Source organism: Telmatherina bonti (assembly GCF_933228915.1).
Source record: "Telmatherina bonti genome assembly, chromosome: 24".
Taxonomy (NCBI): Eukaryota; Metazoa; Chordata; class Actinopteri; order Atheriniformes; family Telmatherinidae; genus Telmatherina; species Telmatherina bonti.
In genome coordinates, this window is record NC_136633.1 from 24,095,791 (window position 1) to 24,108,290 (window position 12,500).

Genomic DNA, 12,500 nt, shown 5'->3' on the forward strand with positions numbered 1-12,500 from the left:
CCCCCCCTCTCTGCGCAGGGTGGCAGAATGCTTTGTCCTTGATTTTGAGCCAGTCTTCAGGCTCATTTACCCTCTTGCCTTGCGTATTCAGTGGAAGGTTGAAGTTCCCAGATAAGCGAGTTGACAAACAGATCTGTTTGTAATTGTCACGTTTCATCTGGAAAACTCGAACCTGAACGTACGTGTTCAGATGTTGTGATCCGACAGAGGACTGCAGCACCTCTGCTCTGTTCAGGAATTTGTTTTAGGAACGAGCTGAACTGGCCTAACCGCCTCCAGACTGCTTTCATTCCTTCACCGTGAGGAGAACGAAGGTGGAGGTCGGCGTGGGAGGAAACCGCCCAGTTTCCACCAAGCTTCGTGAAACTCTCTAAAGAGTTCGCTGACATTTTAAAGCGCTTCTGTTTGCCCTCCCAGGCCCTCGGTGACCACGTCCCCCCACCATCGCTGCTCTGTAATTTCAGAAGCGTTTGGCTCTCGGCTCTGACAAAAATTAATCTGCTTAAGTCCATGGATGTCTCTCTTGGATGCAGCAGGGACCTTCGTTCACTGATTACATGGACACAGATGGCTTTTCCAGAGATGTAGCCTCCTCGTGGCAAACATTCTGCAGAGGGCAAACGGTGCTGTAATCTTATTCCAGTCTGTACTCTGCACAGACTGGAAATACTGGCATTTTCTTCTGCCACCTACCAATTTAAAACCTCTCCTCGCCCTGAAACGTGTCGTTTTTCTGTTTGCACTCATCATTTTTTTTTACCCCCAACCACCGTTTTAGCTACATCAACGCAAAAAACATGATTTGTTTAAAAGTATCTTTTATTTTTATTTAACAGGAAAGTGTTTTTCTTAAAGGTGGAGTATGTAAGATTTTCAATATTTAAAAAAAAAACCTAATAAAATAACTACAATCATAATTAGATAGTTTTTATTAAACAAGTAGGTTCCAGTCTGTCCATATTTGATGTGTTATTAAATTACAAGTTTAATTAATGACAAAGACCCTTCTTAAATATTTGCCTACCAGCAAAAAAAGTGCTTTTTGTCATTTGTCATTAATTAAACTTGTAATTTAATAATGCATCAAATATGGACAGACTGGAACCTACATGTTCAAAAAACTTTGTATTTATGATTGTAGTTATTTTATTAGTTAATTTATTTTGAAAATATTGAAAGTCTTACATACCGTACTCCACCTTTTAAAGAACTGAAATTCCTACGTCCTTTTTTCTTTTAAAAAATGGACTAAAACCACAAAAAAACTGTACAGATTGTTTTTCAACATTTTTTACACTTTAAATCCTTGTTTGACTTCAGTTGTAATAAAAAAACCAAAAAAAAAGCATATATGGGATTATGAAAGTGATTTTAATTCTTTCGCTATTAATTTAATTTCATATTGAGTTGTTTTCCACTTCAGTTTAGTGTCATGAGGCATAGATCTGCCGTTTGTCCAGCTGCGTCTCTCAGGTTCCTGTGTCACGTCGTTTTCTGTTATGTCTGAAAGTAGGACTGGGCGATATATCGAATATACTCGAGATATCGTGGCTAGTCCTCTGTGGGATATAGAAAATGTCTATATTCGTCATATTCGAGTATCCTGTTGACACGTAGTTGTTTTTAGCTGTGGGCGGGGTTTCCTCCCTTCTCCTCAACTCTCCACCGCTTTGCACAGAGAGTGAAAGCAAGCGCACCTTGTTACGTACATAATGTGAGCTACGTGCTACGTCATGAGAGGCAGCGTGTAGACACTGTTGCCAACTTGACGACTTTCTCACTAAATCTGGCAACTTTTTTTGTGAAAAGCGACTAGCGACAAATCTAGCGACTTTTTAAAAAAATACACGACAACTCAAAAACGTATCCATAAAGCAAAGCCTTATAATAGTTCATCATTTGAAAAGTCCCCCCTAGAGCACGTATTTTCATACGTTGCATTTATTACATCATGCAAAGGCACCTTATTTTGTTTTAAAATTACATGTTTCTGCCACTGCTTTAACTGTTCAGTAAATACGTTTTTGATCAGTTTGCTTTGTTACAATTTCATCCTTTTGGCATAAATGTTTAAAATCAGCATATCTTAATGCAGTATGAACAATTATGTTTTAATGGAGACACAAAATCATCTTACTGGTGTGATTGTATGCACCAAAGCATTAATTCAAGGCTGAGGTAAATATCGAGATATGTATCGTATATCGTGACATGGCATAAAAATATTGCGATATTACTAAAAGGTCATATCGCCCAGCCCTATATGAAAGACGTTGCCGCTCTTCTGTTTCACTTCTCTTTTTTAAGTCCTTAAACTATGGTTTCAGTCTGGTTTCCTCACCATGCCAAGCTTTTAAGCAAAAAGATACTAATTTTATGTAATTGAAAACAAAGAAATGTGAATAAATGATGTGTAAAGATCAGATATAAAAGGATTTTTTTGCCAAGTTGTCTGTTACGTGTCGACACACGTGGAGAAAGTGATTCATCTTGAGTGAAAGCAGTCCCGTTAACCAGACAAGAAAACCTTCGAAAGACCTTCAGAAATGTTTTTCAGACCACATTAAGGAACAGCAGGCGGGCTTGGAGGCAAGTGAAAGACGCGTAGGCTGACCCGAGACTTGTGGGGAGTTGTGTGTGTATGAATAATTTCTTGTGAAGCCCTCACGCTCACCTCAAACCTTCGGTAGAAGTATCATAGCTCAACATTACTGCTGAAAACGAGCATGAGAGGCGAGTTGAAGTTCAGGGCGTCCTCTTCAGACCTAAAGGGCTCCATTAAGTCGTAAAACGCCCTGATTACTTCCACTTCTATTGTTGTTAGTGTGTAACTGCAGGGTGTAGCTCTGTGGGGTGAATTGCGATGGATATTTCACCCTTTAGGTAATATATCAACGTCTTCTGACACTTCTATCTCGTCCAGATATACAGTCCAGCAGCAAAATGTCGTGTTTATTCAGAGACTAATAAATCAACAAAGATGACACCTTTAGTGACCACAGAAAACGATCGCTATCGCTGCTGCGTTGCTAAGAGATTCTGTTTTTACCTGGAAATTATGATGCAGCAGCTTCCTGTCACACTTTCCACCAATCACAGAGCTTGAATTAACATCGATGTCCAATCAGGAGCCGCTGAAGATCAACAAGCGAACAGAAAAGAAGAGGAAGAGTGATCCTCTACGGCTGGAAAAGTGGCGTTTTCGTGCACCAGAAAGCTGCTGAGCTGGAGTTGTTTTAGTGAGGATGGTTTATAAACGGCAGCAGAAATGAATATGTAAACATTTTTTCTCCTGAAAGCCGAGAGGATCTGTTGATTTACTCATTCAATGTCCAGAACCTGACAGCCAAGGCTGTCCTGGACCAGTAAAGTCTGCATGTTGACTGGGATTTAACCAGTTTGGCCTCTATATGCTTTTTTTTAACGTGTAGGAAAAAAACGGCAGACCAGAAATGGCAAAAAAAAGAAAAAAAAAGAGTTTTAAGGGTTAATATCTGCGTAAAGATGGTGAATAATTCACTATTTATTAGGGCTGTGATGATATGCTTGTGTCCCGAATCAATTCAGATTTTTTTTGGGTGCCGATTCGATTTAAACTGCGATTTTCAGTTTTTCAATATTGCTGATTTTTGTAGATTAAAAAACAAAATAAATAAACAAAACTTTTTTTTTTCTTTTTTTTTTTTCTTGATTTCAATTATGAAAAACCAACACCGTAGCCAGACCATCGTTGTGCTGCTATAACGCCCAAGAAGACAAGTAAAAAGATCAATAAAAAGAATAAAAATGACAAAAATTTTGTAATGGATAATTTTATTTTATTTGAACAAGAATCAATTTTTTTTAATAAAATATTTATTTTAAAATTGTGAAGCAAAAAAATCCAGATTTTCCCACCCCTAATATTTGTGATAAGAGAATAAAAGTTTGTGTTTTACAGACTCAGATGTCCCAGTTTAGTCACTAAAAGTTGTGAATAAACTGGTTCCGGCTGGTTTAACTGGGCTATTCAGGTGGAAATGTTTGTCGACAAGCGACGGCTGGATGTGCAAAGCTCATCTAGTTAGATAATAACTGGCTGATGTTGCTGCAGCGTGAAGCAGGCGCCGCACATGTGGACTTTCTGAGCGTTTTCCTCTCCGTGTCGTTAGAAACGCCGCTCGGCATTGGCGTTGCCACTCCTCCAGAGGAGTCTAACTCTCTAAGCTCCGCCCCTGTCTCTTTGCAGTTGCACAATGAGGACGACTGTCCTGAGGCCTCCACCAGCGAGGAGCAGCCGTGCACGTCGGCCACGGCCCAAGCTGAAGTGTCCGGACAGAACCAGGACCAGGCTCAGGCAGGCCCGGCTCCGTCCCTGGCAACAGAGGAGGCATCATCCTCCAGGACTCAGGGGGATGCAGAGGCGCCGCCGCCTCCTTACGCCTCCATCGACCTGGGTGCAGCCGCTGCAGCGCCCGGTACGACGTTACTGTTCTGCTTCTGGCTTTTAATTCCTCTAAACGTTTCCAAAGCGACGCTCGCTTCCTGAAATAGCATCAGTGTTTTTTTTTTTTTTGTTTTTTTTTTTGCAGCGTCTGAGTCATGTCCGTCTCCATGACAGCGCCGCCACATCATTGGCCGCTGGCGTGGCTCCACTCGTGGTTTCTTTCATTCTTCCTAAAGCAAACCTTTTCCTTCACAGAGAGCAGTTTCCAAGGCGACTTTCCGGTGCCTCCACCCTACAGCGTCGCCACCTCATTACCCACGTACGATGAGGCGGAGAAGGCGAAAGCAACTGCCATGGCTGCCTCCACGGTGGAGGTGTTGCCCAGGGTAAGAAGACACAACCACATGAGCGTGTCTTTCCTCCAGATATCAGGTTTCCCCTCGTACTTTTCCTCTTTCTGACTTTTTTTTGTCCATGTAGGTCAGACAGACGAGGTTTAACCTCAAAGCTCCACCTGTATTCCTCCTCTTTGTACACAAACACACGATTCACCTGGAAAATAATACAACTCTACATCATTAAGGACCCCCTTCTAGCACCCCGCACCCCAAATAATATAATATACATAATTAATAAAATAAAATAATATATAACTATTTTTTTTAAAAAAACAACTAAATTTATGTAGCATAAAAATTATTCGAGATAATTATAATTATTTATATGATAATAAAATCGTAAATAATTATTTATTATTATTATTAAAAACAGGAAAAACCAAAACCAAAGGGAGATAAAAGAGAAACAAAAAGTTTTTGTGAAAAGGGAGGAAGCAAACGCTTATTCAGCCCTCATGGACACACACACACACACACACACACACACACACACACACACACACACACACACACACTCAACAACATGTATGCAATGATAGAATAAGATATTATATATAAAAAATAACAGTAATAAGTGCAGTAATAATACCAATCAATACACTTTACTGTGTTAAGTGACCACTATGGTAATGCATGTAATAATTATGATGATGATGATATGAGCAATATCATCATCATCATCCCCCCCCCTTCCTTTCTGTACCATCGGATGACCATGTTATAATACAGTGATTTACAACATGGTCTGTGATCATTTTAACGCCAACTGGCTGCATTTTCTCACGTATTTCGTCAAGTTAAATCACTGTTGTATCTGTTATGGGCGTCACCATAGCAACTCGTGAACCAGCTGGCTTTCGACAGGTGAATGACTGAAACGCAGTGTAGCTTGATATCGGTTGTTTAGCATAAAATGTACATGTAGTAGTTCCTGGACTTCAGCATATTTGGCAAGTTTTGTCCAAAAAAAAACCCCAAAACAAACAATAAGTATTAAACGGATCTTGTAAAATGTTTACGATGCGGGACCGTCGTACAAGCGGATTAAACATGTCGGATGCCTTCTGGACTCCACATCGGCTGCTTTTTGTTTAATCCCTTTGCTTAAAAAATTAAATATTTGTACATTGTTTGTTTGTTCACCAGTCTGTTCCACAATATAAATATTATAAGCTACACAATTCTCCATAATTTTAATATTTTCTTACGCTATTAATGTTATTCAGATTTTATTTTATCATTTTTATGCAACATAAATTTAGTTGTTTTTTTTTTAATAGTTATACAATATTTTATTTTGTTCATTATATATATTTAATTTTCTGATATATAACTTGATATTTTTAGTTTTGTTTTTTTATTTTAATTGATTTTATGTTTATTTTTGTCTTAATGTTAACTTTTATTTCAAATATGTCCGCTGAACTTTTTTATTTAACCAGGTTAAAATCCCATTCTGATAAATCTGTTTTCTGTGTTCCTGTAAGGACGACGAGTTTCCTCCCAGAGACGACTTCAGCGACGCCGACCAGCTTCGAGTTGGGAACGATGGAATCTTCATGTTGGCCTTCTTCAGTATGTCTTCCTCGCTCTCTTCTGTTTTGTTTTGGTCGAAAAAAACCAAATGAGTAGAGATTGTTGTGCTCCTGTTAACCAACGATCATAGGACCAATGTGGGGGTCCGGACCCCCAGTTTAACGCTTGTTCCATCCTCCACAAGAAGTGAGATCTTTGCTCTCGATGATGCAAGAACAAAGAAATTCTTTTCCGTTTGGTCCATTCATTCTCCACCAGAAGCTTCGTCCGCACCGTGTCGGTTTTAGTGTGAAATAAACCCGATTATTTCATTCGTCCGCAGCAGGGTGGGTTGTGCACGCCTCCGTGTGTTTTAACGCCACATTTTCGATCAGCTGTTGGACCAAAACAATCCGTTTTACCTGCATCAGCAAAACCACGGAAGCCAGAACTTTCCGCTTCATGCTTTTCTGTGTTAACCACGCCCAACCTCAAAGGTCTGACCAATCACAGGATACGTCTCAGAACTCCATGAAGAGAAAAAAAAAAAAAAGATCATGGTAAACCATACCGGTGCTCTAGCTAAAAACATGCTTGCTTGCGTTTTAAGAAGGCAGTGGAAGAAAAACGTACTACTTTATTGAAGAATTTATCAATGTTTTCTTGTTGTTTCTTGATCAATCCTCATTCACAAATCCATCAAAGTCCTCGTCTTCTGCATCCGAAATGAACAACTGGGCTAGTTCTCCATCGAACATGGCAGATTCTCGCTGGTCATTGTCAGTCGGTCCCGTTGCCGTGTGGCTCCTCATCGATGGTGCCGGCTTTTTCGAAAGCTCGAACAACAGTGCAAGCAGACGAGGGCTGCGACAATATGCTTTTGTCTAAATTCGATTCTGATTTTTTTTGGGTGCCGATTCGATTTAAATTGTGATTCTCAAAATTCTTCAATATTGCTGATTTTCATATATTAAAAACAAAAAAAAACTTATAAAACTTTCTTTTGCTAGTAAATTTTCTTGATTTCAGTCAGGAGTAAAAGAGCACAGAAACCAGGTCATCATTCTGCTGCTATAACGCCCAAGAAGAGGAGTAAAAAGATCAATAAAAATAAATTTTGTAGTAGATTAGATTTTTTTCAATGAAATAAAATTATTCTAAAATTGTGAAACACAAAAAATCCAGATTTTTGATTTTTTTATTTGATTTTCCCGCCCTAAAGCGGCGTTAGCCCAAACATCCGCAATCCGTTCTCAAATTTTGACGTAACTCGCCTGGCGCTGCCTCTAAACCACAGGTGTCGAACTCCAGTCCTCGAGGGCCGGTATCCTGAAGGTTTTTGTTGTCTCCATGCTCCAGCACACCTGACCGAAAACTTAAAACCAGGTTGACAAGAAGCTGCTGGAGGCATTTGATTTGAATCAGCTGTGTTGGTGGAGAGAAACAACAAAAACCTGCCGGATACCGGCTGTCGAGGACTGGAGTTCGACACCCCTGCTCTACACTGTGTTCGCCATCTGTCATCCATCACCCCCACGCCGTTCCCAACTTTACTTTGAACGCCCTGTTTATGTTGATGTCCAGCGGTTGGAGTTCATTCGTCAAGCCTCCTGGAACGGTTCAAGCTTCGAGTTTATTTGCCGCGTTTGGTTCTTCACAGCGGCTGATCTTGAGTTTTTCATGTCTGCTTGATTCCCATGTTTGTCCGCGTAGCTGATAGCTTGCAGTTTGAACTGCGCTTCGTAACCGTGTCTCTTCGCAGGTGCTATTTTAATTAAAGGTCATTAGCCAAACCGATGTTGTTTTGCATAATGCACAAACCGGCAGCACTAGATACCTACTGAAGGAATGCCTTTAGCATCTTCTTTCACTCCCAACGCTCTCATGCTGCCCTCTGTTACGTCCACCTTTTATCTATATAAGCAGCGTGTCGGAAACGCTCGCAGTCAGTCGAGCGGAGCGCTGATCAAAGTCACGCAACAACATTTATAGATTTTGGAACTCAGTACACGCAGAAGGCGCACCGCATTATAAGGTGCTCTGTCTGTTTTGGAGAAAATGAAAGATTTTTAAGTGTGCCTTTATAGTCGCGAAATAACGATACACAAAACGTGAGTAAATGTACTAAGTCAAGTTTATAGATAAAATTCTTCTTGAATGAAATATTTGAAGCACATAAAGAAGAGTTTGAGTGAGGACTGTGTCTCTTTGTTCCTCCAGTGGCCTTCCTGTTCAACTGGATCGGGTTCTGTCTGTCTTTCTGTCTGACCAACACCATCGCGGGACGCTACGGAGCCATCTGCGGCTTCGGTCTCTCGCTCATCAAGTGGATTCTCATCGTGAGAGTAAGTTTCCAGCTCTATTTTCCACATTTAGCCTGGGAAAAAATAAAACGATGTTAAAAATGCATTTTTTACTGAATCTGTTTTAAATAAAAATGTCGTCTAAATGTCTGTCCAGTAATATGTGAAGGGTGTAATCATTCTCAGATCAACCGTTTTAATGATTTAAAAATATTTGAAAACATGAACTAAATGACCTTCATGCAGTAAAAACTTTAAATGATTTGGAAAATTAATATATTCTGTTAAAATATTTGTAATAAAAGCTAAATATCAATATTAAAATACAACTAATTGATGGTAATCAAGGCAACATGTTTAATTAATGGTGATTTGATGTTGTGTCGTTTAGACTAACCACGTTTGATTAACTTTTTATTAATCATGAAGGCAATATGTTCATTTTCAGGTAAAATTACAATAAAATACGAATAAAAAATGTAATTTTTCCAAACGTTTTACTTCTTTCTTCTCCGTTCAGTTCTCCGACTACTTCACCGGCTACTTCAACGGGCAGTACTGGCTCTGGTGGATCTTCCTGCTGCTCGGTGAGTCCGTCGTTAATCTGCCGCGGTTTGGTTTTGCTTTTCATCGTCGCCATAACAACCTGGGCACCGATTCTCCCTCCGCAGGTCTCCTGCTGTTCTTCAGGGGTTTCGTCAATTACCTTAAAGTCCGCAACATGTCAGAAAACATGGCGACCTCTCACAGAACGCGCCTCTTCTTCCTCTACTGAAGGTGAGTTTGGTTCAGGACGCGGAGCGCCGTCTGCTGGTCGACGAGACCAGCTGCAGCTGTTTTCCTGCTTTAACGATGGGATGTATTGTTCTCAGGTTTCCAGCAGCATTCCTTTCCAGTGTGAAGTTCCTTCCCTCCCCCTCGAATGACCTGGCAGAGGAGCTTAGCAGCGAAGAGAGGAGCTGGGGAAGGAATGAAGGAAAGAAGTACGGTTCACATAAAACCAATTCCACGACTCACTCTGAAGTTTCTACAAAACGGAGCCGATAAATCCGTCTTTCACGTCACATCTCTTCATTTTCCTTTGATTCGAAGCTTCGCACACGTCTTCACTGCTCATGTTTTACACATCAAAAGCCATTTATTTACTCCGAAACACAAAAAGCACAATGATCCTGTTCAACCTGGGAGCTGGGAGGAAGTGGAAGGTTTTTTGTTTTTCACCCAGCTCGTCTTCAGTTAAAACTTCAGTTTGCTGAATCATTGCATGTTTCAATCAATGCGCTGCAGTTTTATTGTTAAGTGCAACTTGTTTGGAGCAAGTTTTATTTGGAGAAACCTGAGAGGAACACCGACCTGTTTCCGTCCCACAAACCCGCATGCCTGGCGTTGTTTGCAGACAAACGCCGGAGCTGAGGGACGCCACGCAAAGCACTTGCAGCAAGAACAAAAGGTTTGAAGTTCCAAACCACAAGCATTATGGTACAACTTCATTTTCTGCTTTTCTTTGCCTTTTGATTTATTCCTTCTAAGCCGTTAAAACTGGACTCTCGTCTCTCCGAACGAATCAAAGAAAAACGAAAAGTTTCATCGTGTTAAAACTTAAAACCTTATTTATTCTGACTGTCCATCATCTCAACTCACCAAGCTGTAAAACGTCTGCTTCTCATCTCCAAGCTAACGAGGAGAGATAAAAAAATAAACAAATAAAAACGCGGTTGGGGTCAGAGGAACCCGTCAGGAAACATTTAGCATCCAGCGCAGCAACGTGCCACAAATGCAAGTCTTATGCAACTCTCTCATGCTTCAGTTTATTGTGAACTTAAGGTCTCATGATGACGACGTAGTCGAGCAGTTTCCCGATCAGAGGCCGAGATCCGGGTGTGACATCGGGTCCAGAGTGCATCAGCTGTTAAAGGGACAAGTTGACTGTGTCATTGGCATTGCCTGACTTGGCGACGGCGGTGAGGAAGATGCGCGGCACCACGTGAACGGCGGCTTGTTCTGCATGTTGTGCATGACTTGGTGTAAACCCGGCTCTTTGGATCTCTCTCTGGGGTTTTGGCTTTCCCCCCGTAGAGTAGGTTTAATTATTCCTGGCTTTTTCCTCCGAGCGAGAACCTTGTGACGGGACGCGGCTCCTTATTAACGCTGTTAGAACATCGGCTTGGATGCTGCCACTTCCGCTCACGGTGACGGCGATGAAGTTGGGAGATTCGGTGCGACGCGAATGGAGCCTGAAAAGTCCACTAACTTGTTTAATTCAAATGGAGCCTGACTGGACGAGGAGGGGAAAAAAAGAAGAAATTTTGACGATATTTTTGTCATTCGAACATGAGGTGTATATACAAGCTTTTGCCAATTCATAATATTTGCACTTTGAAGAACTTCTGTACAGAATGATTTGTGAATCTGCTAAACTTGATGTGTTGGTAGAGAAAAAAAGACAAAAGTTATATCAGCCATCTTGAGTGTTGTTTTTCATTTTAAACTGGATATCTTAATCATCCCAAATGGGTAATCTGCCTTTTGCACTTTTATTTCTCCGAACGGTAACGCTAGTGTGTCTTCTTTCATTGCTTTTAATCGAGACTGTGATAGCCAAACGTGTTTTTTTTTTTTTTTTTTTTTTTCCCTTTGTAAAGTGTGTTTGTCGAATCCCACTAAAGCAATATGATTTTTTTTTTCCAGTGAATTAAAGCTCCGCTGCATGATTCACCCACCCAGACCGGTGGGTTCTTGTTAGGATTAATCTAGTCCAAATGCAGGTTTGTCTTTGTGAGCAAACGGAGGGAGCTGCAGCCGCCAGACTCCTCCAAACATCTGATGCAGTTGGAATGCATTTACTGTAACTGGAAATAAAATGAACGAATATTTTGCAAAAATGCCAATAAAGTTCAAAAGCCTGACTTGAAAACATGGTTTTGGGTTGTGTTTGTGCACGGTGGAGCGTCTCAGGCTCATGGATGTGTGCAGGACGGAGTCTGAAGCCATCTGTCTACGATGAACTGAAGTGTCAACTTTGTTCTGCATTTTATGTGACATGACAAAAGTCATGTCACATAAAATGCAGATTATGCCCAATCTTGCACTGAAATACTGACATCCCATTTTTTAAAAAATTTTTTGCATTGTTTTGCATTTGTCTTGACTGTTTTGCATTTGTCTTCTTCAGATTTAATGTTTTCTGTTTGTGCAGTTTGGAAAGCTGTTCAGTTTCCCAAGTTGCTACAAATCCTGCAGGATAAGTTGAGTTTTGGGAGTTTCAGGAAACAACCGTCTAAATGACAGTATTAGATCTAGAAATTCAATTCATTTTTATTTATTTATATAGTACATTTAAAACAGTCCCTGCTGACCAAAGTGCTTCACAGTACAGAAAATACAGATAAAATTATTTAAAGTATAATTAAATATAGAAAAATAAAACTTTGGGTGATTAAACAAAACTTCCTAATAAAATAACAATAAAATAAAATGCAAGTAAAAATACAAAACCGTATAAAAAGCCAAGGTGTACCCCAAAAAGCTAGTTTAAATGATGAAATATTAGTGTATATGTGTATGTATATGTAATATAAAAATATATATGTGTGTATATATATATATATATATACATATTTATTTATTTATTAGGGGTGTGACGATATGCTTTTGTTCCGATTTGATTCTAATTTTTGGGTGCCGATTCGATTTAAATTGTTAGTCTCACAATTCTCCGATATTGCTGATTTTTGTAGATTAAAACAAAAAAAATGTAGAAAACTTTTTTGCGTGTCATTTTACTTTATTTCAATGAGGAAAAAAACCAACACATTAGCCACACCATCATTCTGCTGCTGTAATGCCCAAGAAGACATG

The 12,500-nt window shown here is 40.0% G+C and overlaps 1 protein-coding gene across 1 annotated transcript in view; it reads left to right on the forward strand.

The window, feature by feature from the left end:
- ndfip2 (Nedd4 family interacting protein 2) overlaps positions 1-11,550 on the forward strand; it is a 13,407-nt gene extending 1,857 nt beyond the window's left edge. The window contains exons 2-8 of the mRNA XM_079263898.1: positions 4,229-4,457; positions 4,682-4,812; positions 6,312-6,399; positions 8,560-8,684; positions 9,163-9,229; positions 9,314-9,419; positions 9,515-11,550. Of these exons, the coding sequence (XP_079120024.1) occupies positions 4,229-4,457; positions 4,682-4,812; positions 6,312-6,399; positions 8,560-8,684; positions 9,163-9,229; positions 9,314-9,417 (744 nt within the window). The 3' untranslated portion in view covers positions 9,418-9,419; positions 9,515-11,550. The remainder of the gene's footprint in view (positions 1-4,228; positions 4,458-4,681; positions 4,813-6,311; positions 6,400-8,559; positions 8,685-9,162; positions 9,230-9,313; positions 9,420-9,514) is intronic.
- The last annotated feature ends 950 nt before the right edge of the window (positions 11,551-12,500 follow it).